At 42.1% G+C, this 25017-nt stretch overlaps 1 protein-coding gene and 1 long non-coding RNA gene across 4 annotated transcripts in view; one reads left to right on the forward strand and one right to left on the reverse strand.

Annotated features, from left to right (window-relative positions):
* Positions 1-94: 94 nt before the first annotated feature.
* Positions 95-13878, forward strand: Ankrd16 (ankyrin repeat domain 16). Of its 3 annotated transcripts, none has more exons than XR_012442185.1 (7): positions 95-441; positions 1485-1705; positions 3430-3472; positions 5670-5778; positions 6276-6437; positions 7551-7656; positions 9560-9576. XR_012442185.1 is itself a non-coding variant. In XM_020183883.2 (7 exons), the coding sequence occupies exons 1-7, from the start codon at positions 128-130 to the stop codon at positions 9715-9717; spliced, it is 1086 nt and encodes a 361-aa protein (XP_020039472.2). In that variant the 5' UTR covers positions 95-127; the 3' UTR covers positions 9718-13878. The 3 variants fall into 3 exon arrangements, 2 of the variants coding, with proteins under 2 accessions (XP_020039472.2, XP_073912835.1); XM_020183883.2 differs by having other exon boundaries at positions 7578-7656; positions 9560-13878; XM_074056734.1 differs by having other exon boundaries at positions 1485-1612; positions 7578-7656; positions 9560-13878.
* Positions 1530-25017, reverse strand: part of LOC141417546 (uncharacterized) — a 54986-nt gene continuing 31498 nt past the window's right edge. Inside the window, exons 2-3 of the long non-coding RNA XR_012442186.1 lie at positions 17903-18169; positions 1530-1658 (exon numbers count right to left, since the gene is read on the reverse strand). This is a non-coding gene — a long non-coding RNA (uncharacterized lncRNA). The remainder of the gene's footprint in view (positions 1659-17902; positions 18170-25017) is intronic.

The raw sequence follows: 25017 nt of genomic DNA on the forward strand, positions 1-25017 counted from the left end.
GTCAAGTGCAGGAAGCGGAAGTTCTCGCTACCTCTCAGCCTTGCCCGACCTACCGTGTCACGGGTCTCCGCCTCGGAGGTCTAGGGCTCGGTGTCCCTCCCATTCGCTCCTAGCCGGGCCTAAGGTGATGGCTCCGCCTGGTGACCCGCGGCGCCTTTGCAGGCTGGTTCAGGAAGGCCAGCTGCGCGCCCTGCAGGAAGAGTTGCAGGAGGCAGGAGGCTGCCAGGGACCGGCCGGGGACACCCTCCTGCACTGTGCCGCCCGCCACGGGCGCCAGGACGTCCTCGCCTATCTGGCCGAGGCCTGGGGCATGGATATCGAGGCCGCCAACCGAGACTACAAGCGGCCTCTGCATGAGGCTGCCTCTATGGGCCACCGAGACTGCGTGCGCTATCTGCTGGGCCGAGGGGCGGCGGTCGACTGCCTAAAGAAGGCCGACTGGTAAGTGGCGAGGGTCCAAAAGAACACCCTCCTCCCCACTCCTGGCAGAATCGTAGATTTTCATGTACATCCTCGGTCCGTCCTCATCGACAACAAAGCTTTTCTCAGCTCCTACTTCTCACCTAATAAGGTGTCTGCCCATTGGCAAGGGTCATCCTGCCCAGCCTTCCTGCCCTCTGGGGTTAACTGTTCGGTTGGGGCAATCACTTCCCACTGTGAGACAGTATAGAAATATATAGTATAGAATATCAGACAGTGAGTTGTGTGTACTACTGGATCTGATACTCTTCCAAGGGCATGTATCTAAATTTCTACTTCACAAGCTGCATTATTTGAAATGACATTGTTGCTGTTCTTACAGATACACCTGGTACAGTGCAGTTACACATGCACTGTGGGGTTTTTATCACCTCTACTCTTAACCACCATCATAACATTGCAGATACTGTACCATCACACAGAACAACACCACTTGTTTGTTAGATTGGCATCCTTTTTAGTACTCATTATGTCAGGTTCCTTAAGGTTCATAACATGAAGGAGTTCCTGCCTTCAGGTGATTCTTGAGCTTATATAAATAAAAATACAGGGACTCAGTATGTAGCTCAGTGGTAGAACACTTACCTAGCATGCATGAGGTCCTGGGTTCCATCCCCAACCTTGCAAGGAGTGGGAAGACACAGAATAGAGCTATATAACAAAGTACATTTTCCCCACTGTGGTAAAGAAATAGACCTGATTATGAGGGTCATCTATTGTTTTTATTAGCTCTGGCCCAGTTCACTACTGTCCTGGTTTATGAGCAGTTTTGCCTTCCAGGTACCCAAGTCCTATAGGTGCACACTCACAATCATTTTCTCTTAAATCTCCCAGGGTCCTCACAATAGGCAGAGGATTTTCTAAAGCTCTTTTCCTGCTTCCCAGAGCCCTAAGTCCTCTAGATTTTCCATCTGTGCCAAGTGCATGCATTGCCTCAAGACCTGGCCCCTTACTTTTAATGTCTCAGCAGCTTCCATCTAACAGCTTGTCCTGGTTGGCCTTAGGACTCCTCTGATGATGGCTTGCACAAAGAATAATCTCGAGATTATCCAGGACCTTGTGGAACATGGTGCCAATCCACTCCTGAAGAACAAAGATGGCTGGAACAGTTTCCACATTGCCAGTCGAGAAGGTGACCCTCTGATCCTCCAATACTTGCTCACTGTTTGCCCAGATGCCTGGAAGACAGAAAGCAAAATTAGAAGAACTCCTCTGCACACAGCAGGTACAGCATGCAGACCTGTAGGCACACAGGCACACGTGCAGCCTGCTTCACCCAACATTGCCTGTCATCATGTTCTAGTCACCCATAGGAGAATGGACGATTAGGGAAAATTAAGAACAGGGAGTAAGAACATCTTGGGGCCTTTTGGCAGACAACACATTTTTTATGGTACTGGGGTTTGGACTCAGGGCCTTGCACTTGCCAAGCAGGAATTCCGCCCCTTGAGCCATGTCTCCAGCCCCAGATGATACATTTCTAAAACTAGTGTAACTGGCTAGTGTTAGTTCACTTTTCATATATATCTGTCCTAACTCCCTAGATAGTTAGTTGGTAAGCTGGTCTGTTCGTTACAAAGTCTTTGACCTCGTGTAAAGTACAAATTTCCTCCTGATGAGGAAAGTACAAATTTATGTGAGTCCCTTAGCACAGTCCTTGGCACAGTGGGCACGGAATAACTGGTTACTGCTTTTTTTTTTTAAAAGTCATTCTCATATTAATACTAAAGGCAGGATGAAAAAGGACATTTCTTCATATCCTTCATAACACCATAGTGCTATATGTTTAAGCAAATATAAATGGTTATAGGTAGCTGGCCTCAAGTGTCTTTGACTTATCTAGTGATAATGTCAAATGGGGGTACAGATTTCATTGGTTACAGTAGTTAGCCTTACTCTTAAATTAGGTGCTTCTAGATTATTTTAAATTAAGAAAAAAGGACTGGAGTGGCTCAAACAGTAAGAGTACCTGCCTAGCAAGCATGAGGCCCAGAGTTCAAACTCCAGTGCCTGCAAAAAAAAAAAAAAAGTAAAATTAGTTAAGTAATTAATTAAGGAAAAGCAAAATTGCTGTGACAGTAGGTGGATATTAAAGGGGACCCAAGAATCTGGAACAAGAACTTTGGAAAATAACAAAGCCTATTTGGATAATAACCTAGCCTTCTAGGTAGTACATTGAATTAGGATATACAACTTTTATTTTCTCTAAAATATATAGTCTAGGAAATATACATCCAATTATTCTCTAACCACAGTTGGCACTTAGGGACCAAAGAATCATTTCTAAAACATTGCAAGAAAGTAGAAAAACATTTGTCTAGCTCATAAATTACTCAGTCGCCTCCCTCCTCTCACACACACACCCAAAACACTCCCTTGGAGAAGTAGCATCCTATCATTCACTCAAAATAAGTGAAGGATAGATGGTCAAAATCTTTATTATTGAGTATAGTTATTTTTAGTAGGAGATCTGCATTCCCAGTTATTTTGTCATGGATTAATGCAAACATACAAAATTAATGCAAAGATGTTTTTCATTTCTTGGATAAAATGTGACTGACTGTCCATTGAGATTCACAAAAGTGAGAAGATAAGTTTAGGATTAGAAGTTTACCATGAAAGTAACATAATCAAGTGTTGGCTACGTTCATGCAAAGTGAAAATATTCTTCTCTACCACTAATCGTTGGATTTTATTCTTTTAGGCAGTAACATTCATTACTATAAGTAGTAAGTATAAGTATGTATTCATTACTAGAAGTCATAACTAAAAGGAGCAGAGAGGAGAGCCAGGAGAAAAGAAGATCTTCTTTTATTTATTCTTTTCAGTGCCAGTGATCAAATCTAGGGCCTTGAGCATGTTAGGCAAACACTGAGCCACTGAGCTACATCCCAAGAAACTTTTTAAAGTATCACTAAAAAGCTCTAATTTTCACCTCTCTTCTCCCAGCAATGCATGGCTGTTTAGAAGCAGTAAAGGTGTTTCTTGAGAGGTAAGAACAAAACAGTAAATTGGGAAAAATTATTTGTTAGTTAGAAGTAGGAGTTAATATCAATTTTACTTAAACAGATCAAACAGAATCACAAGCTGGCAGGAAGTTAAGACTGAGCAAGCCCTCTAAGGCTTATGAACATTGTGAAGAATTGTAGGGTTTCTAAGGGAGTAACAGGAGGAGCCAGCATGGCTAGGAATAAGGATCTCAGCTGTCACCCAAAGAAAGAATGCAAGAAGGAAACAAGAGATCACTTTGAGTCAAGGAAAACCATGTACATTTGAGAAACTAGAAGTTCAGGCTATAGTGAAGCCTAAACACTGAAGGGCACATGGATACTACAGACCATGTTAAAAAGTTTTGAGTTTATTCTAAGCATGTTAGATGCTGTTGGAGGGTTTTAAGCCAAGGGGTGATAAGAAATTAGCAGTTTTCAAAGATCATAAATCCTCTGGTTACAAAATAGAGAATGGATGAGTGAGGGTGTTTGAGGTTACTGTAAAACAATTTGGGAAGTTGGGGAGAGAAATGATGGTAGCTGGACTGAGGTAATGACTGTAAGGATGAAGAGGAGGATTTGGAGGTGTCTAAGAAGTAAAATCAACGGGGGGTAGGTGATTAATTTGATAAAGGGGATGAAAGAGGAGCTACGGATGTAGATCAGTGATAGAGCACTTGCCTAACGTGCAAGGCTCTGGATTCCATCCCATCATCACAGAAAATAAATAAATCAAGGGGATGAGGGAGAAGGGAACATCAGGATGACTTTCGGGTTGTGGCACCAGTACTACTTGTTGAAGCATTGAACACTGAAGAGGAGCAGGTTTGGGGAGGGATGATAATTTCACTTTGTGACATGATGAGTGTCAGGTGCCTATGAGATATCCAAGCAGGGATAGAGACACAGATGGGCCAGGATACAAATGTGAGGCTTACCAGCATAGAAATGAGGATTTGAGGCCAGAATAGAAGAGATAACCTGACTCCTCAGGTTATCTAACAAAGTATGTTTAGAGAAGAGAGGCGTAATCGACACTGGACCCCAAAAACACTGCTGTGCCAAGGGCTTGCCTTCCACAGATGGAGACATCCTTGGTTGTCTGCAGATTTATAGAAGTTCTTTCCTTCATTCAAGTAATATTTTAAGAGCACCTTCATGTGTTAGGTCTGGGTGATGAAATAAACATAGTCCTTCTTTAAGTAGAGCCCTCAGGCTAGTGTGGAAAACAAGTATAATGAATAATCCCACAAATAAATATCCTAGAATTATAAAAGTAGGCATTGTGGTACACACTTGTAATCCCAGCACCCAGAAGGCTAGGGCAGGAAAATCATGAGTTCAAAGCCAACCTGGGCTACAAAATGAGACCCTGTCTCAGAAGAAAAAAAAAGAATCCTAGAATTACAAACTGATACTACATAGGAAAGTACAGAGTGCTAGGAGAGAGCAAAGATCCATATGTAGACTGAGGGTGGTAAGGAAAGGCTTTTGTCAAGGTTTCATTACAGTGAAACTTAAAGAGTGATTTGGTGCTAGCCAAGGAAGCATGGAGCAGAATGTTCCAAGCTGAAGGCCAGCAGGGGAAGGACCAGGAAACTGCAGGAGTCCAGTAAGCCTGAAGGGAGGAGTAAGTCCTGGAGATGAGAGCAGGTGCCCATGCTCCTGTCCCTTGGAGGTGTTTTGTCCTTTGTGCAGTGTGGAGCATCTGGATGTTTTAAGGAGTGACTTTATCCATTTACATTTTGAAAGAGGACCTTGGTTGCTGTGGAGAATGGCAGGGTGAGGTAGGAGTCAAGGTGAGAAGCACATTAGGCTGTTACCAGTTAACTTGGTCTGAAAGGATACAAGTGCAGTAGAGGAAAGGATATAGACCTTTTAAATAGTTTAGCTGCATTATTGAAAGATTTGGATAGGGGGTTGGTTATGAGAGAAAAGCGAAAGGCAGTAGCAAGGATGACTTCATAGTTTCTTGCATGAGAAGCTGGAGAGGCTCCATCACATGGGGTGGAGAAGGTTAGAGCCAGTCTCAAAGACCTAGAGCTCAATTCAGATACTGAGATGGAGAGAACGGGAAGAGACAGCTCTAGACTCACAAACCATTCAAGCATATAGTCTACTTGCAGGTGATTGACACCTTTCCATTGGGTTTAAAGAGATGAATGTTCTTAGCTGTATGATTTGGTGTTTGGGCTCTAGGTGCCAGTATGAACCAGACTGCAAAGACAACTGTGGTGTCACCCCCTTTATGGATGCAATTCAATGTGGTCACATTGACATAGCCAGGCTGCTTCTTGAAAAACACAAGGTATACAAGGGGTTTTGTTTTATTTCTTTGATTCTTCCTACAAATTTTAAATCATAGGATAAGCAGAACACATTGTTATTCAGATTCCAGGTTCAAATCCCAGCTCTGCCAACTTCCCTGTAGGACCCCTTGACCTTCTAAACACCAGTGTATCAGTTTCCCAACTAGAAAATGGAGACAAACTTAATTTCTTCAGAAGGCTCCTACATATATTTAATAGTATAATGTACATAGAACATTTAACAAATTAAGTAGTCAATAAATAGTAGCTCTCTGATAATAACAACAAATTGTCCCTGACAACACTTTTGGCCCAGACAACACTGTGTGTGGAGGCTGGAGTATTGATGCTTAAGTCCTTTGAGAATCAGACAAATGCTCCTGTATCTTCTGCCCAGAGAAATGTATATAGACAGCTAAGTTTGCAAAATCATCAGCAGGCATATAGACCCAGGTTTCTCTGCTTCTCATCTTTGCTCCTCTCTCCTGTTGACTAGGTTTGCTTTTCAGCTAAGGATAGCCTGGGGGCCCAGGCTCTGCACAGGGCAGCAGTCACTGGCCAGGATGAGGCCATACAATTCTTGGTGTCTGATCTTGGCATTGATGTAGATGTGAGAGCAACATCAACCCACCTCACAGCACTTCATTATGCAGCTAAGGTTGGTTTTTGTCTCATGGCAGCATCCATGTCTTACTTATTCTTGCTTTATTCTGCTGATGGATAGCTCTATCATCTTCGTTTCTTTGGCTTCATCTCTGTGGAAGATTATTGCCTGTATTCCTGAAATGTTTATCATTCTGAAGTCCTTAATCTCTTTACAAAGAAACCAGTCTTTATTTATTTTTGTGCAAAAACTGAAGAGTAAAAAACTTTACTCCATACAATATGTGGACCTTATGTACCAACTTTTTTGTTTTCAGGAATGTTATTTAAAGCAATAAATATCCGTTGTATGAAAGTTGTAGTTCTGTATCCTTACGCTGGATTTAGACATTGAGATCTTTTAGTTCAACCTTTAGTACTGAAAAAAAATTTTTTTAACTGGAATAAAGAAATTACATTTACTGGTCCTTTCATTTGCACATTGAAGATGTGCAAAATTTTTTCACTTCAAAGTGCTGGTAGCCTTGAGTATTACCAAACATTATTTAATGGCCACATGCTTTTACTTGCTTTTCTAAGAGTGGGGATCAATTTTTTTTTCAACCACTACATTCTCCTACCTTATTTTCCCCTTGTAAGCAGGTGGGTAGGCATGTAAGGATGAACTGAGGTTCTTATCTGTGGTCATGAGGGGAGACAAGCTAGTGTTTCCTCCACAGAAAGACTGAACCTGAAGCATTGATTTTTGTCTCACCACATACGATAATGGACTACTGAGCAGACAAAGAGTGCATAAATTACTTTACAAATGATAAACTAGCTATAATCAGATTATCTTTTATGAGACATTACAACCTTTCATAGTTTATGAAACTACCTTAAATATTTTAGGAAAGAGTATATTCACTTGGGAAATTTTGGAATTGTGGGTTCTGTACAAATCATAATATTTTTATCACTTATACTGATGGAAACCCATACAAACTGGATCATCTAAATCCTAGTAGTTGTTTCCAAAATATTCAATGATGTATATCAAAGTTGAGAGTGATATCATAAGTCTTCCTTTAGCTGTGAAAATTAAGTTTTTGTAGTTGACTGTTTTAGAAAAAGTGCCTAAGGTGCACTATAGATGGTGTTTAAAGGTTTGTTTTTGTCCTCATCACAGTGATAATGAATTTATTTCAACACTCAGGAAGGACACACAAGCACAGTTCAGACTCTGTTATCCTTGGGTGCTGACATCAACTCTAAAGATGGACGAAATCGATCAGGTATTAAGTGTAAACGGTATACATGCTTTCATATTGAAAACATTGGTTTGGGTCTGAGAGTGTAATGCAGTGGTAAAGCACTTGGCTAATATGCACAAAGCCCTGGGTTCCATCCCCAGTAATGCAGGAAAAAAAAATGGTTTTAGGTGTTCATGGTGGTGCATGTCTGTAATCCCAGCTCTCAAAAGGCTAAGGGAGGAGGATCCCAAGTTCCAGGCCAGTCTGGGCTACATAGCAAGACCCTGTCTCAAAAAGACAAAAACACAAAAAAACCAGTCCCATTGGTTTTAATATTATTCTTCTAGTACCTCAGTAGCTTTTCCTCAAAATACTTTTTCCTCTGTTTGCAGAACTATAGACTTTTGCTTTTGCCTAGAGAATGATGAGGCAGCCACTTACTGCTGCCCTTGTTACTGTCCTCACTTTAAACCACATTAATGCATGTGGCATGGAAGCACTTTTTCCTTTTGTTTTCTTTGGAAGTACTGGGATTTGAACTCAGGACCTCATGCTTTCTAGGCAGGCCTCTACCACTTGAACCATGCCCATTCCTTTTGCTTTTAGTTTGTTTTTCATACTGGATCTCAAGTAACTTTGCCTAGACTGGTCTTGAATCCTGATCCTCCTACCTCTGCCTCCCAAGTACCTGGGATGCACCACCACATCCAGCTTGTTTTTCTCCCCTCCCTCTTTTTTTATTATCATATTTACTGGGGGTACATTGTGACATTTACAAAAGTTCTTACAATATGTTATAATTAAGTTCACCTCCTCCATCATTCTCCTTTATGCCCCCATTCCTGCAATACTTTCAACAGGCCTCATTTTTCCGTTTTTATTTTATATGAGCCCGCTTGTTTTTGAGATAGAGTCTTACTTACTTTGCCTGGGCTGGGCTTGAACTGGCAGCCTTCCTGTCTTCTCCCTCCTGAGTATCTGGGATTTACAGGCATGTACCACCACACCTGCATTTTCTTTTTCCTTTTTGTGATACTGGAGATGAAATCCAGAACCTCGCACATGCTAGGCAAGCACTCCACCGCTTCAGCCATACTCCCAGTCCTTTTTTTTGTATTTTGTTTCTGAGATAGGAAACAAAATGACCATGCATGGCCATAAAAGCATTTTCTGTCTAAATCCTTGGGGACATCTGCTGTGAAGGTTCTGTAAAAATTCCTTGTGGCTTGGGAGCTTTTTATTGGTGCTGGGGATCAAACCCAGAGCCTCATGATGACCATATGATTCACCCCTACCTACACCCCTGGCACTGCTCAGAGCTAATCCTTTAAACTTGGGCTTTAGAATAAACTCTCTGCTTAGTATTCTAAGCCAAAGATCATCTTGAAAGGGTTCAGTGGGGTCTTCATGCTTCAAAGACTCTCACTCCAAAGCCAGAAGGGGTGTTTGCTTATCCAGTAGGGACTCAAGCTTGCAATTCAGGAACAGGCTGCAGAACCAGCAGTGCTCTCTGGCTGTCAACACACTGCGACCCTTCAGTGCTAATTCCTACACCTATGTTGAAAATACGAGTCAGCAGATTCTGTCACATCATTCTTATCCACGGTGATTTTTATTTAGAGGATTCAACAAAACGCTGAGAAAAATTTTTGTGCCATTAAAACTGTGTTTGGATGATGAATAGGAGTGAGCATGAGCAGAACCTGTTCCCTCCTTCCCATTAATTTGCTCTGTTGCTTTAGAAAGTTCCTTAAATTGTTTCTTATTGGTTTGTTATCTTTAAAAGTATTTTCAGATGCTTTAAAAGAATATTGTGATCCAGTATAAGCAAAGTCATCAGGATGGATTGTGGAAGTATAAAACCTGCGTAATTGAATGACCTCATGCAGTCAGTGTTGTTTTAGAGGTCGTGTTCTAAGTCTATGTCACTTTTCTCACTCCTCAGCCCTGCATCTGGCCTGTGCAGGTCAGCACCTAGCTTGTGCCAAGTTTCTCCAGCAGTCGGGGCTGAAGGATTCTGCAGACATAAATGGAACCCTGGCCCAGCAGCTCACATCAAGAACTAATGTCCTTCAGGGCTTTGACCACAGCACGATGACATAAAGATGTGTCCAGAAGGGGGCAATAAAGTTCATGGTAACTTATGTCCTGCTCCTTCAGTCATTAACAGAGTCACTGAAATTAATCAGTAGCCGCTATTTTCATCCTCTCCTCCTGCCTGCTCCTCTCTGGCTAGGACTTCTTGTCTGACCAGGAGTCTGGGTTTCTTGCTCCATGACTAGCATGTTGTGGAATCCTGAGCTTAGTCACGACCTTTCCACAGCCTATAATTTCACATTTTCTAACTGCAAAGTAGAATTAGATAATGTTTAGGAAGTCAATCTCTGGAATCCTTTAAGAAGCATGTAACATGCATGAATGTAATGTATATACCTTTGTAAATATATGAAAATGTCTGGTAATAAATACTGTGTGGTAAGGCAATGATACTAAAAATATAGCATAATTTCTATTAGCTTGAGCTGTAGAATGTAACTGGCATATTTAATTTCTTCCTTTATAGCTTTTATTTGGCCATTGCAATGGTTCAAGTTTGATTTCATAGATAGGAGGGCTTATTATCTATTCATAAAGACATAAGGAATTAATGAAAACTTGCCTATATTCTGAGCACACCTAGTTAAGAAGTAAAGTTTTAATCTTTAAAAGTTTTTTTTTAATATTTTGGTTTTTGTTTTCTTAATAGACAACTTCTACACTGGCCCTCTGAGGTAATAAATGCAACCTAAAAAATGCAACTAAGATGTTTGTAAAACTTTTCTGTTAACCTGAGTTGAAGAATGAGGTTTTGTTTTTAGGCAGATACTCTACCACTTGAGAGAGACCTCCAGATGGGGTTTTGTACTTAAAATGCACAGGTTATATTTCCTGTGCCATCCCATCCACCCAACGAAGTGTCTGTTGGTAGAGAAATGAAGCACTCGACATTATCACTTTAAAAAGTATTGTAGCCTCTTAAACAGAGTAAAGGTAAGATAAGCTCTTAGACATTTAGATTCCTTTTCTGTTTTTTTTCCCCTTTATTTCTGTTTCTTTTTTGATCATTTTCTCTGAATTGCAAAGAATAATTATTAGTCCAAGTCAGTCTTTTTAAAAATGGTATGCATCAGTCATAAGCAAGATTTAATCCTCTGTTCCGTGTAATCCAGCAAGTAGTTATTACACACCCACCTTACTCTCAGCATTGTGCTTGCCTTGGTAAATAGCAAGATTTTCCAGTTCCTCTTAATTATTCCCCAATAACGTTGGCAGATTCCTATCCTTAACCACCAAATAAATGTTCTTGTAGAAACACAGTCCTGTCTTGTGACCTCTACATCACACATTCTGCATCTATGCTGATTTAAGATATGATTATTATTCTGTTGCTTCAGAAATAATCTTTGTATAGGTGTCTTTGTGGTCTGAAGATGATCCTCTGGTGTGGGTGTTCCAAATGTCCAGGTGAACCCCAAAGATCAGCCTGTACTAGCCTGCCTTCCCCTCAGCACACACACAGAAAGCCCATCCTCCTTCCTTCCTTCCTTCCTTTTTTTGGTTTTTGGGTTGTTTTGCTTTGTTTTGAGACAGATCTTGCTATGTAGCCCAGGCTGCTGACCTTGAACTTGCAATCCTTTTGCCTCGGCCTCCCAAGTGCTGGGATTACAGGTGTGTATCAGCATGCTCAGCAGCAATTTCTTATTTGCATCTCCTGCATGTACAATCAGTTTCCATGCATCCCTTTGCTTCCATCCTTACAAACTGGCCAGTGACTGTGACGTGTCAAATTTTTGTTTCCCAGTAGTTCCACATACCTTTGTGACATGAACCTTGGATACTAGAGGGCCACTATTGAAATGATTCAACAGCCAGAGATGACAGTGACTACAATAGCATTAATTGTAGCAAAGCAATAATAACATGTAATGGCAGTATACTTCTGTGATAATAATATGTTAAAATGCTAATAGCAGTGATCATAATAATTATTGTTATTCCCTCACATCCTAATTATAGTCACTTTCCTTTCTTCTTTTTGGTCTTTACCTAAAAGCTACCTTCCCAACCCTTCGTATCTAAAATTTTATTCCTTTTTCAATAAAATTTCCCCTGGCTTTTCTCCTTGGCATTTACCACTAGCAAATATAGGATGTGATTTGAGTTATTTATTTTAATTACTTCCCTCTTCCCCACTGGTCTGTAAGCATCTTAGACAGGGATTGTTGTTCCCTTTGTACATTTGTTATAAGTCATACAATAGTCCTCTCACAGAGCAAGTTTTAATATTATTATATGGTTAATGTATGTACAATAGTAACAATTTATGTTTACTGAGCACTTATTACATGTTACTGTGCTAAGCAGCTTAGCCAGATCATCTCATTTTGTCCTCTGATTTGTGCACCCTGTAGTCCCTTCTGGTTAATATTCCATCTCAAGCATCCTTCCTCATACACACTTCTTTGAAGGAGAGTCTACACTTGGAACCTCCACTCACAGATGACCACTCAGCTCCCCCACAATCTGGCTCCATTGCTGCTACTCTGTGCAAACTCTTCTCTGTGGTTCCCAGGTCTGTCCTAATAACCAAATTAAGTAATGAGTTTTTAGCCCTTATGTTACTTAACTCTTCTCTGTTTCCTTTGTGACCTTCTCCTTTGCAGCATTATCGTTTTAATGCTGATGGGCCCAGCTTCTGTGTCCAGCTCTCCTTCCCTTAGGCTGTGTTTGCTCCTAAAGCAAACTCAATCATTTTTTCTGGTTTCAGCTGCACCCTCATATCAGTAACAGTCCTATCTCTCTCCAACCCTTAACTCCTGCTGGCTGCTGAACATATCTGCATGGCTATGCTGATACTGTCTCACACTTAGCCTTTCCATATCCTGTTTACCTACATGCTGTGTTTGTTGCCTGAGTTGAAGGCACCCAAGTTGGAAACTTCCCTTCTATGGGAACCCTGGCCTCTTCCACCTGTTAGCTAGCTCTCTGATCTGTCTAATCCACTCCATACCTACTGTGGCTCCTTGCTGAAGCTCTCATATTCTCATACCAGACCACTATTGCATCAGCCTCTTAATGACCCTCCTTCTTCTTAGTCATTTCCTCAAATCCACCCTTCATAGCAGCCAGAGAGTACCAGCTAATTCAACCAAGGGTACCGCTTGCCAATAGTGACTCAGTGTGCCTGCAGAGAATGGACTGCACTTTCACCACGTCTTCTGACACCTTCAACTAAGACCCATTTGCACGAGGGCTCTTGGCCAGACCTGAAAGCACCCCGTCTCCACTGTGAGTACATGTTATTAATTAGGCCCAGTCAGGGTAGAAGGTGCCAGAAAGAGATACAAATATGGAAGAATTGCAATAACTTGAAAATAGCTAGGGCCTGATATATTAATCCCCATAATAAAATTATATGAAAAAATTTTAAAAGACAAAAATGAAAAGGGATTACATAATGCAAAAGAAATATATGAAAAAAATATGGGAGCAAAGGGAGCTCAGAGAATAGAGAAAGGGAAAGAGCAAGCACTGAATTTATCTTAACCTGGATGTTGCTAAAATTCACCAGCAGGTGGCAAACCAGAAAAATGTCCCTTTTATTGTCCCTTACTTTTTTTTTTTTAAGGCTTATTGTAAAATATAGAAAATACAGAAAGAGTTAGAGGAATAACAAAAATAGCCTGTAGTTCCACCACCTGGTTATAACTGCTCCTCATTCCCCCAGGCTGTCTAAATCCATATGGTTGAGGTGATTCTGTCTGTGCAATTTTCTCCCCTAACTTTATACTACAAGCAAATCCTAATACTCTTTAAAAACTTTGCTTTTATTGATTTTTTTTTGGCAGTAATGGGGTTTGAACTCAGGGCCTCACACTTGCTACTCAGGTGTTCCACCACTTGAGTCACTCCGAAGCCCTTTTTAGTGTTGAATATTTTCAGGGTGGGGTCTTGAGAACTATTTGCCCCAACTGGCCTTGAACCACTGTCCTCCTGATAACAGCTTCCTAAGTAGCTAGGATTACAGGTGTCAGCCACCATGCCTAGCATATTGATTCATGGAGATATTTGGTTGGTTTTTGGTTGTTGTGTTTTGTAGTGCCAGGGATCAAACCCAGAGCCTAGCACATGGTAAGCAAGTGCTCTACCACTGAGCTACATCTCCAGCCATTGTTGTGTGTGTGTGTGTGTGTGTGTGTGTGTGTGTGTGTGTGTGTGTGTAAAGGATGTAGTCAGGCTAGTCAGTGAAGCTTTGTCAAATTTAACTGAAAGCAAGGGCGAAGGGATAGGGACTAAAAGAGGCTGTTCAATTTGATCACCAGCTGGTCAGAGGCTAAGTGAATGGTTGGAAGGCAGCCAAGGCTCCCAAGGGGCTTGAATAATTCTGTACAGTTTTGGATGTGTTGAATGATAAGAAAAGGAAAGAAATTGGTTGAGCACGTAGCTCAATGATAGAGCACTTGCCTAGCACTGAGGTTGATCCCAGCACTGCAAATAAATAAATAAATAATAGTTGAGCAGGACATAGGACAGTGGATTTTTTCAGAGTGGGTGAGAGCGCAGCATGGTTATAGACAGGGAGAAAACAGCAGTGAAAGAGAGGCTCAGTTGGAGTAAGGTCCCTCAGCAGATCAGGGAAATGGGGTTAGAAGGCCTTGGGAAGACTCAACTCCACGTGCAGAAGGAGTATTTCCTGCTCAGAGGCTTTCAAAAAGCAAGAAAAGCCCAGTGAAGATAAGGAGAAAGTTTAAGGCAGAACACACATCCATACCTCATTGACAGTCAGTGGCTTGGAGGGTTGGGGGCACAGCTAGTGGTGTGTACATCACATTTTCCATAATTCTAAACTTATATATGATAGTCTAGCCTTTTTTAAAATTGCTTTCATAAACCAGCAACATGTGGAGGAGGACAAGATTGAATTAGAAAGAGTAATTTTTATCAAGAAAGAAAGTAGGTTGAGACCTGGCCTCCAGGACAGCAAAGCTTTGCTTGGCACATGTGATTCAGCATTTAGAAAATCCTACCCTCCTTTTGCCATCCCAGAGAAAGGAAATTGATGTAATAGTAAGGACTGGCCTAGATATTCCTGAGAAAAGCACTAGGTAATAATTATACTTATCAGTCCCCCAACTTCTACCTTTGAGCATTTTTGCCTCAGCACATCAGCCTAGGTGTCTGCAGGCATCTCACCCAGCACCACACCTGTGAGCTGGATCTCTTTCCCTCCTCCAGTCCTAAAAGGCTTGGAGCATCCTCAAGGGTAGAGGCACACAGAAGCATTTGAAACAATGTTTTAAGAAAATAGCAAGGAAATTCACTCCTATATGGGTGTGTACTGTTTCAGACATTTTCAAAGAATGGGAAAGAGGCCTGTAGTTTACTTGCCAGTGTAAGCTCTGGATTGAAACCCCGCTTCTTCACTTACTAATCGTGTGGCCTTGTTTGACCTATCTCTAAGCCTCAGTTTCTTAACCTCTAAAATGAGAGTATCTGCTGGGTGTGGTAGCAGATGTCTGTAATCACAGCACTCGGGAGACTGAGGCAGGAGGATCTCCAGTTTGAGACCAGCCTGAACTACATAACAAGACCCTATCTCAAAAGAAAAAAAAAATTAGTTTTAAAAAGAAAATCTGTGGCATGGGGTGCTATCACAAGGATTATAGGGGATCATCCATGTTCACTTAGTCAGGCCAGGCCTGGGGGATTCAGCCCCATACAACCTACACAAAGATTTCTGACTCCTTGTGGTTGGAACAGACAGCCTTTAAACCCATTACTAATAAACGTGAAGTATATCAGGTGGTGAAAAGTGCTAAAAAAATAAAGCAGAGAATGGGACAGGAAGTGCCAAAGTGTGGATTTGTCAGTGAATCTGAGCAGGGCACCATGTAAGCTATGAGAGAGCATCCCAGACTGAGCCAGCAGTGCTGTCCAGGCCCTGAGGAGGCCTGTGAGAGGAAAGGGAAGGAAGCCAGCATGGCAGAAATGGGTAAGTGGGTGAGAAGGATAAGAGACAAGATCAGAGCTGGATTACACAGGCCCCTTTCCTCTGGTGAGATGTAGGAAGCCATTGGGGCTTTTGAGCCAAGGAGTGATTAAATCTGACCTGCTTTTTAGCAGTATTGTTTTGCATGTTGAGCAAAGCAAAGAATCTCATTAGGAGGCTTTGCAGTGACTTTGAGAGACAGGATAGAAATGTGGACCGGGATGATAAGGTAGGGGGTCAGAATTCTAGGACATGTTTTGAAGGAGACCCAACAGTATTTGCTAATGAACTGGTCATGGGATGAGAGGATAGAAGTGTTAACAGTTTGGGCCTGAGCGAATGGGAGGCAGAGCTGCCACTCACTGAGTCAGGGAAGACTGCATGGGGGAAGGTCAGGAATATGGGCCTAGACATTTGTCCAGTGTGAACTGCCCAGTAGATGAGTGGAGGAGTCCAGGAGGCAGATAAGAGCCTGGAGCTCAGAGAAGAGGTCTGAGTGGGAAGTGTGAACTTCCCATTCGTCAGTGTGCAGATGGTGTGAAGTGGATCAGATCACCAAAGGTGGGAGCAAGAGAAGTGGCTCTGGAGCTGCCCTGGACACTGCAACATATAGGCCCTGGAGGGTGAGGAAGAACCAGCAAAGAGACATGAGGAAGTAGTGGAAGGAAATAAGCAGTGGTGCCAAGCTACATGGTATTGGCCAGATTAGTGAGGGGGAGGCTGGAGCCCACTGACATCCCTCCCTGAGCACAAGGTCCCCACAGTGTGGTTTTAGTAAAGTGATGGGGTAAGAGTCTGATTGGAGTAGCTTCAAAAAAGAGTGAGAATATAATCCCAGCTACTCAGAAGGAGGAGATCAGGAGGATCATGGTTTAAGGCCAGCTCTGGCAAAAGGTTTAGAATGGCCCTCATCTCAACAAACAAGCAGGTGTGGTGGTATATGTCTGTAGTCCCAGTGAGGCAGAAGGCATAGGTAGGAAGATTGCAATCCAAGTCTGGCCCAGACAAAAGCAAGACCCTATCTAAAAACCAAGGCAAAAAGGTGGGGGTGTGGCTCAAGTAGTAGAGTGCTTGCTTAGCAAACTCAAGGTCTTGAGTCCAAACCCCAGTACAACCAAAAGAGAGAGGGAGAGAGAAGACAAAGTGGAGCCAAAAAATGAAGCAAAAGAGCGAGGTGTGGGACAGTATTTTCTTTAATTAAGTAGTGTACACTTAAGTTTGAATGCTGAGAGAAGGATCCACCCTGGGGGTGGACAGTGATTAGGAAGAAAGAGAGGGACTGCTGCTGGGGCGAGGTCCTAGAGTAGAAAAGAGGGGATGGGATCTAGTGCTTGGTAAGCTGACTGTCCCCACCAAGCACCTAGTCTTGTTAAATGTAGATCTGGACTTGAGCGCCCTGAAAATCTACACTTCCAGCAAGTTCCCCGGGGATGCCACCATGCTGCTGATCCACAAACCATGCTTTCGAGTAGTTTTCATTTCACAAGGGAAAGTTAATGTTAGCATGACAGTTCCTGCGGATAATTAGAGGGAAAGCAGAACAGAAGAGCACAGAGCAGGAGCCGGGGAGATAGGTGCTGGGAGAAATGGAGGTGTCTTCTGACTGCTTCCGTTTTCTCAGTGATCAGCTGAGAGGTGCAGAGAATGGAGCTAGAGAGAGGTGTAAAGTGTTAGGAGAGCCAAAGCTGAGGTTCAGAAATACTGGAGGCTTGTGAAACACAGGTCACCCAGAGGGCTGACCTGTTGATCTGGGGTAGACTCTGGGAATTTACATTTCTTTTTTTTTTTTTTAACAGTACTGGAGTTTGAACTCAGGGCCTACACCTTGAACCACTCCACCAACCCTTTTTTGGGATGGGTTTTTTTGAGATAGAGTCTTCCGAACTATTTTCTGGGGCTGGCTTCAAACTCAATCCTCCTGATCTCTGCTTCCTGAGTAGCTAGGATTATAGATGTGAACCACCAGCACCTGGCTTTTTCTTTTTTAAAAAAACAACTTTACTGAAACATAATACAAAAAAGTTGCATATATGCAGTGCACACAGGTTAACCAGTACACTTGTACTCCATTGTGCACAACCATGAAGCCATCACCGCAATGAGAGGTAATAAACGTCCAATATTTCTTTTTTGGTGCTCCTTTGGTTGTTTTGTTTCGCAGTGTTGGGTATTGAACCCAGGGACTCATGTGCTGATACCCCCAGCCCTGCTCTGTGTGTGTAATAGCCATTTAGCATGAGACTTACTCTCCTTACGCACCGGGTTCATGGTAGTCTTTAGCCTTCGGCACCCTGCTGTACACAGGTCTCTGGAACTTCTTTTGCACAAGTGAATCTTTGTCCTCATTGAACAGCAACCTTCTGTTTCCCCCATGCTCTGAGAATTTGCATTTCCCCCAGATTCCCAGGTGATGCTGATGTGGGTGCACACTTGGGGAAGTTCTGAGATAGAGATGCTACTGGATCTTGAGACAGCACAAGGGTCCACTGACGTCCATTGTCCTGGGCTGTTCTTCACCATGGTCAGCTGCTCAGGTGCAGAGTAGGTGAAAAGTTAGACTTCATCAAGGTGGGAGTTTTGCCAGGCAAGCAGGGCAAAGGGATTCTCCTTTGGCACCAGCTCTAGATTGTGGTATAACGCCCCCCCCCAAAAAAAATACGCTATTAACTAGAAGCTTGCCCTTACAGTCCTCCCTCCCAACACCCACACAGCAGTCCTCCTATCCTACCACACCAGGTGGTCGAGAGCCTAGGCTCTGGGCCCCACACGTCTGAGTCACACCTGGCCCTAGGCTGGTTTCTTCAGATGAAAAGGGTAATAATAAATTCACTCAGAGAGTTGTGTCTAAACCACTGAGGACAGTGTATGCCATACAATAAATAATAGATTCTTTCTCAAAGGCTAGCTGAATAGAGAACATTTAGTAAAAATTAGCTCTCAGGCTGGTGGTGTGACTCAAGTAGAAGAGCACCTCCCTAGCAAACCCAAGGCCCTGGGTTCGAACCCCAGTTCTGCCCCCCTCCAAAAAAACAATTAGCTCTTGGTGTAATCCCTGACCATCCACACCCAGCAGAGCCTCTTCTAGATTTGCAGAGAGAATTATTTTCTTCTCCCAGTTCCTGCTTTGCACTTTACAGCAGTTATCACATGGTTTGACTTATGTTGGAATTATTTATATATGGTAGTCAAGGCCACTGAGTCATGGAGCTCTGGAGGCCTCCATGCCCTGGAAGGCAGTGACTATTTCTTACTCATAAACCCCAGAGCCCTGTGCACAGTACCGGCATGTATTATACCTTCAAGGAATTATCTGTGTATTGGAATAGGGTACTAAATAACACTCTTGCATCTTTCTTCATTTTTAATGAGCTTTTGTTCTGAAAGTAATATTTGCTCATGGTGAAAAATAATTCAAATGGTACAAATAAAAATCTATTATACAATACAAACTCTTGCAGTTTTTTAACTTATTATCTTGGACATTTAGTTCTTGAAGATTTACTTCATCCTTTTTGTTTTCATTTTTGTTTTTTTGAGACAGAGTCTCACTGTATAGCCCAGGCTGGCCTTGACTTCACCATCATACTACTTCAGCCTCGTGAGTGCTGGAATTACAGGCCTGCACCCCATGCTGGACTACCTTGTTCTTTTTAACATTCTACAGCATTGCATTCTTTCTAAGATCCTATGATTCAGATATATTACAATTTGTCTGAACTGTTTCCTATTTATAGACATTTAGAATGCTTCTAGGGTTTGGTTTTTGGGGTCTTTTTCATTATTGTTTGTTTGGTGATACTGGGGTTTGAACTCAGGTCCTTTGCTTGCTAGACACTCTACCACTTGAGCCACACACAAGCCCTTTTTGCTTTAGTTACTGGTTGATAATGGGATCTCAAGAACTTTTGGCCTGGCCTGGCCTCAAACCGAGATCCTCCCAATCTCCACCTCCCAAGGAGCTGGGATTACAGACATCAGCCATTACACCTGGGTGCTTCTAGGGTTTTTTAAGTTATTGTAAATAGTGCTGCAATGAACATATCTTTGACTCCTGTGGACAACCTTAGGATAAATTCCTACAAGTGCATCAAAAGATATATGCATTTTTATATTGTTCATTGTATAAGTTACAGTTCAGTTAGTGGAGAACAGTATACATTCCAGTAGAAGGAGCATCATTGCAGGGGACAGGATGCAATGCAGAATTGTTGGAAGGTTCAAGAATGTAGAGTGCCTGCCTAGCAAACATGAGACCCTAGTTCAAACCCCAGTATTGCCAAAAAAATTTTTCTTAAAGCTACAAAAATCAGATCTAGGTTGAGCATTCAGGGAGGATTTCAAGAACCATTCTGCTGGCCTGGGCCTCAAAAAGAACTATTGCCTTTTCAGTCAAGGAAATCCTTGTCAAGCTGGGAAGCTGCTGCTACAGCCTCCAACTTGAGGAACATGCTATCTATGCTGCAGTCAGGAAGGCTTAAACGTTCATTCTCTGTGGAAAAAGCAATCACTTTCACGACAGCATTTGCTGGTGGAAACAGCAGAAGTATGACTTCCTCTTCTGCCTTCCAAAACTCAAGCAACTAGCAGAACCCAACTTACATCCAGATATCTAGCTCAAAGGGAGCTGGGAAATGTAGCTTGTAACATTCCTACTTCTGCAATGTGAAACATGACATAAGATGAGGTTAGAATGGAACTCCAGTGCCACACACTTCCACCGCACTCACTAATGCCAACACTGCTTACCACAGTAGGACTGGAGATAGAGTGGCAGACTGTCTGCCTAGCAGGTGTGAAGCCCGGAGTTACCACCAAAGAGAAAAAAGAAGCTACAAATATACTGTGTATGAAAGTGTTTGAATCCTCCACATTGTCGCCAAAGTTAATGTTGCTAACTTGATATATTATTTCAGTGTTCAAATTTTGCATTTATTTATGAATCAGGTTGGAGCTCTTTAGATTTGTATATAGGCCATTATATATGTATTTTTTTTTGTCTGTATCAGTGTTACTAAGTGACAAATCATGCAAAATTCAGTAGTTTAAAACATAGGTTTGCAGGTCATCTGGGTGGGTTTGCTGATCTGGGAGTAAGTCAGTTGAGTTACTAGGCTAATTCATGCATCTTTAGTCAGCTGGTGGGTCCCTAGAGCTGCCTGGTAACAAGACAGCATTGGATGGCCCTAATTGGCTCTACTCCCTGGGGTCTCTCCTCTATCAGGCCAGCCCAGGCTTGTGTTCATGAAAGTGACATATTCAAGAAAGGAAGGACAGACTCAAATGCTTTTTTTTAGTAAAAAAAGTATCTGCTCTGTGTAGATGCTCCCATCCCATTGGCCAAATAGAGTCATAAGGCCACACTCAGTATAGGAAGGCACATCCCAAAGACCTGGATACAGAGAGGTCATTAATTAGAGCCATTAATGAAATCAATTCTTGTATTATCTTTTGACCACTATTTTGCTTATCTTGTTGAATTGTTTAAAATCTTCTTTTATATTGAGTTAATTAGCCTTACACATAATTACAAATAGTATAATAAAATTTTTGGTATACAGGGCTGGAGGCATGGCTCAAGCAGTAGAGTGCCTACCTAACGTGTGAACTCAGGAGTTCAAACTCCAGTTCCACCAAAAAAAAAAAAAAATCGGTATACATCCATAAGTAAAAATGAAAAAACAGACTACAATAAAGCAGACATAATCTACTATATATCTTCTTTTTAAAAAACTCAGATAATGGGCATACACAGGCTAAAGTGCTTGTGGTGAGATGATGCCGTATGTTGGGTGTGGTGGAGTATTTCTATTTTGATTGCAGTATGTGGTAACTGTAATGAAACCCTCAGTGCCAACCTACAGTATGCTTGGTCTTTATTTTTCCCAGTTTTGCTGAAAATTCATAATGAACTAGGATATAAATGAACATAAAAGACCCAGGAACAAAATCCAACTTAAGGATCATCATGCCCCTTGGATATACAGAGCTGGGTCTACCATATCCTGCCCTTTCTTCCAGTCAATACAGATGTAGGTAATACAATTTTATAACTTAATGTTAAATCAAAGCAAAAATAATTCAATAAGAGATTTTCAGGTGAAAAAAAACGTACATACTCCAGAAAGCAAAAAAAAAGATCATCTGCCCCATTTGTGTGAATACCTTATTTCCTCAAAACGCCTCCTTTCCCGACCTTACATATACACAAATGGGCTCACAGCCTCACAGGGGTCGAGAGAGGTCAATACAGATGTTTTCACAAAATTATCCTTCTCAGAGATCCTGCTACACTCTAGTCACACCTACTTTGTGGTCAACATTAGTTAGGCTATGTGTTCTCCTATAGCTAAGCTCTCAAATAGTAGCAGCATAAACCAGAGTTTATTTTCTCTCTCACGTAAGAAGCTGGGCATGACCAACCAAGGGTTGATGCCAGGATCGCAGACGTCCTTAACCAGAAAGGGCTCAGGGCAGGAATGAACAAGACAAGACAAGACACATATCGAGAGGGCCAGCAGGCTGATGACCAACTGCCAAAATTTTGTTTTTTTTCAACCAGCTGTATACAAAAGAGGAAGAGACTTAAACATCAAAGACACTCTGATCCAGTTACAACTTTTCTGTGTTTTTCACCCTGCATTCTCACTGCCAGTGTCCTTGACTAAGTATAAACTTCTTTTTAGTCAAGGGAAACCATTTAGTGTTCCTTCCCACTGTGATAGAGACATGGTTCCCCTGCAGATTCCAACCTCATTGGAATGCTGCTAAGCCACAGCGACCTTGTCAGACTGTGGCTTTTGGTTCCCAACAGGTTGACTCAGCAGACCCTGACTATCAGTGAACCAGGCTCCTTCTGCTGTTAGTTTTGCCTTTTCGAGTATGTTGCCCCATTCTGTTCCCCAGCCTATAGGAGGGAAGGAGGGACAAAAGATGTCTTCTTTCTGAGGAAAGTACATGTATTTCCAACCACCACATTCCATTGGCCACAGCCCAGTCACGTGATCACTAAGAGAATCGAAATATGGGACACAATTAGGGTCTCTGACCCTAATTTTATCAGAGCTGCCTTGATTAGAACTAACTGGTGTAATTATCTAACTCCACAGCTCTTTGCCCCCTGTCCTTCCCTTGCTCCCTTCACTTCTTAATCTCTACTTTTAAAACCCCAGAGGGCAATCCATTTGTTTATTGACCTGCTGTTGTAAGAAACATCAAAGGCAATCTATGAAGGCAGTATGAGGGGCTGAGGAGAAGCCTGGGCACTCCTATAGAGCCAGGTGTGAGTCCCCACATCACTACTATCCAGCTGGTGACCTTATGCAAGTTACACTTCCTGCCTCTGTTTCCTGGTAGACTGGTGGTGGGAGGGCAGCAGTGGGCTTCCTTCCCATGTTCAACATGAGGATCAATGCATGTGATGCTGGTTCATAGCACCCGCACAAAACATGGCACTTCTGTTCTCTTGGGTACAGCAGCACCATTCGGTCTCCTTGATTTAATGAGGTAAGTTGTCAAAAATGAACAACAACTATCATGGTTAACAGCAGCCCAAGATAAAGAGGAAGTACTCAACTACAGAAAGCTGTGAAGATACCATTGGTATTTTGTGTTCCTAATTTTATTTTCTTCTTCCTTCCTTGGGTACGTACATCTCATTAGCTCTCAGATGCCTCCATTTTCTTTTTTTAAAAAATTTGATTTCACTTTTTATCCATGCTAAAATTTTAAACTGTACCAATCCCATAGTTATCTGAAATTTAAGAAAGATTATATTTAAAAAAAAAAAGAATAAAGCTCTCCAGATAAAATGCCCCCATAATTAAAAAATGTAAGAAAAGATCTTCAAAAATTTATTTTATCCTGTCTTTCCCCACTATCTTCATAATTAAGGCATTTTCTGCCCCATTCTTGATTATATCTGATTAATTCTGTTTCCATGTAGTATCTCCAATAGGTTCACTTTCTCCAAGGCCACTATCACCACACAATTCCAGCCACCATCCTGTTACTATGACTGCATAGCAAATTACCTCCAAATCTAGCAGTGTGAAACAGCTATTTAGCATGCTCAAGGAGTCTGTGGGTCAGGAATTCAGACTCAGACAAGACCTCTTGGCAGGGACAGCTTGTCTCTGCTCCCTGATGATCGGGGTCTTGGCTGGAAGAGCTGACAACTGAGATCATGCAGGTGTCTGGCAGTTGATGTTGGCTGTTGTTTGTCATCCTCACTTCCTCTTCACATGGATGTTCCCGGGGTGGGGTCTCTCCATATGGATGTGTATGAGCTTCAAGAGAGAGCCTAGCAAAAACCATATTGTCTTTCATAACCTAGCTTTGAAAGTCAGGCAGTATCTGACTTTCCATCTGTCACAGCAGTTGAGTCTCACCCAAGTTCAAGGGAGGGAAATGATGTGGAATGGCAGCATTATGGAAGAACACATGGGACAGAAGATTCCATGTATACACCTTTCAGACATGGATTCTGTGGCATTTCTCTTGCCTGAATTGCTGTAATGTCTTCCAGACTGGTCTTGCTACTTCCACTTTTGTACTTCCCTTCATGCAATCCTTACAGTGGCCTGAAAAAGCTTCTAACAGTAGATTGTGTTCCTTCTTTGCTCAGACTCCTTTACTTGGGATCAAGTCCAGCCTCACCATCGCTACAGGTCACAGAGGGGACAACCCAGCCCTGCTGCCCTTTTACCCATGCAGAGACCCTCCTACATCAGCTTCACTAATGCCACACAGGCTATCTTTCACTTCTCCAAATACAACAGACCAAATGTTCTACCTCTGTGTCTTCTCATTGTCATGTGGTCTTCTGGTCCCAGCCTCATAAATAGCACTCCTTGTGAGGAGCCATTTCTGAACCCAACTTAAATTCTGAAATTCTGTCATTTTTGACAATGTGAGTGACATTATGCTAACTGAAATAAGCCAAGCACAGAACACAAATGCTCAAATGCATGATTTCTCTTACATGTGGACTCTAAGAAGTCAAATCCATAGTAGCAGAGGGTGGGATAGTGGTTGCCAGAAGCTGGGGGATGTGGGGCAAGGGGAGATGTCAATTAGAGAGTGCAAACTTCCAGTTATGCAAGATGAACAAGTCCTAGAGATCTACTGTACAGCATAGAGCCTATAGTTACCAACACAGTATTATAGACCTAAAATTTTTGCTAAGAGGATAGGTCTTAAGTTATGTGTTAATCTGCTCAGATTGCTTTAACAAAATACCATAAATTGGGTGGCTTATAAACAATAAATATTTCCCACAGTTTTGGAAGAACAAGGCACTGGTAGATTGAGAGTCTGGTGAGGCCCATTTCTTGGTTCGTACATGGTGATTTTGTCACTGTGTCATTACTTGGCGA

Source organism: Castor canadensis, chromosome 15 (genome assembly GCF_047511655.1).
Source record: "Castor canadensis chromosome 15, mCasCan1.hap1v2, whole genome shotgun sequence".
Lineage (NCBI taxonomy): Eukaryota > Metazoa > Chordata > Mammalia > Rodentia > Castoridae > Castor > Castor canadensis.

Coding starts and splice junctions, on each gene's coding strand:
- Ankrd16 (XM_020183883.2), top strand. CDS start 128: ATGGCTCCGCCTGGTGACCCGCGGCGCCTTTGCAGGCTGGTTCAGGAA. Junction 1,706..3,429: donor AACTCCTCTGCACACAGCAG/GTACAGCATGCA, acceptor CTCTTCTCCCAG/CAATGCATGGCTGTTTAGAA. Junction 6,438..7,577: donor CACTTCATTATGCAGCTAAG/GTTGGTTTTTGT, acceptor TTCAACACTCAG/GAAGGACACACAAGCACAGT.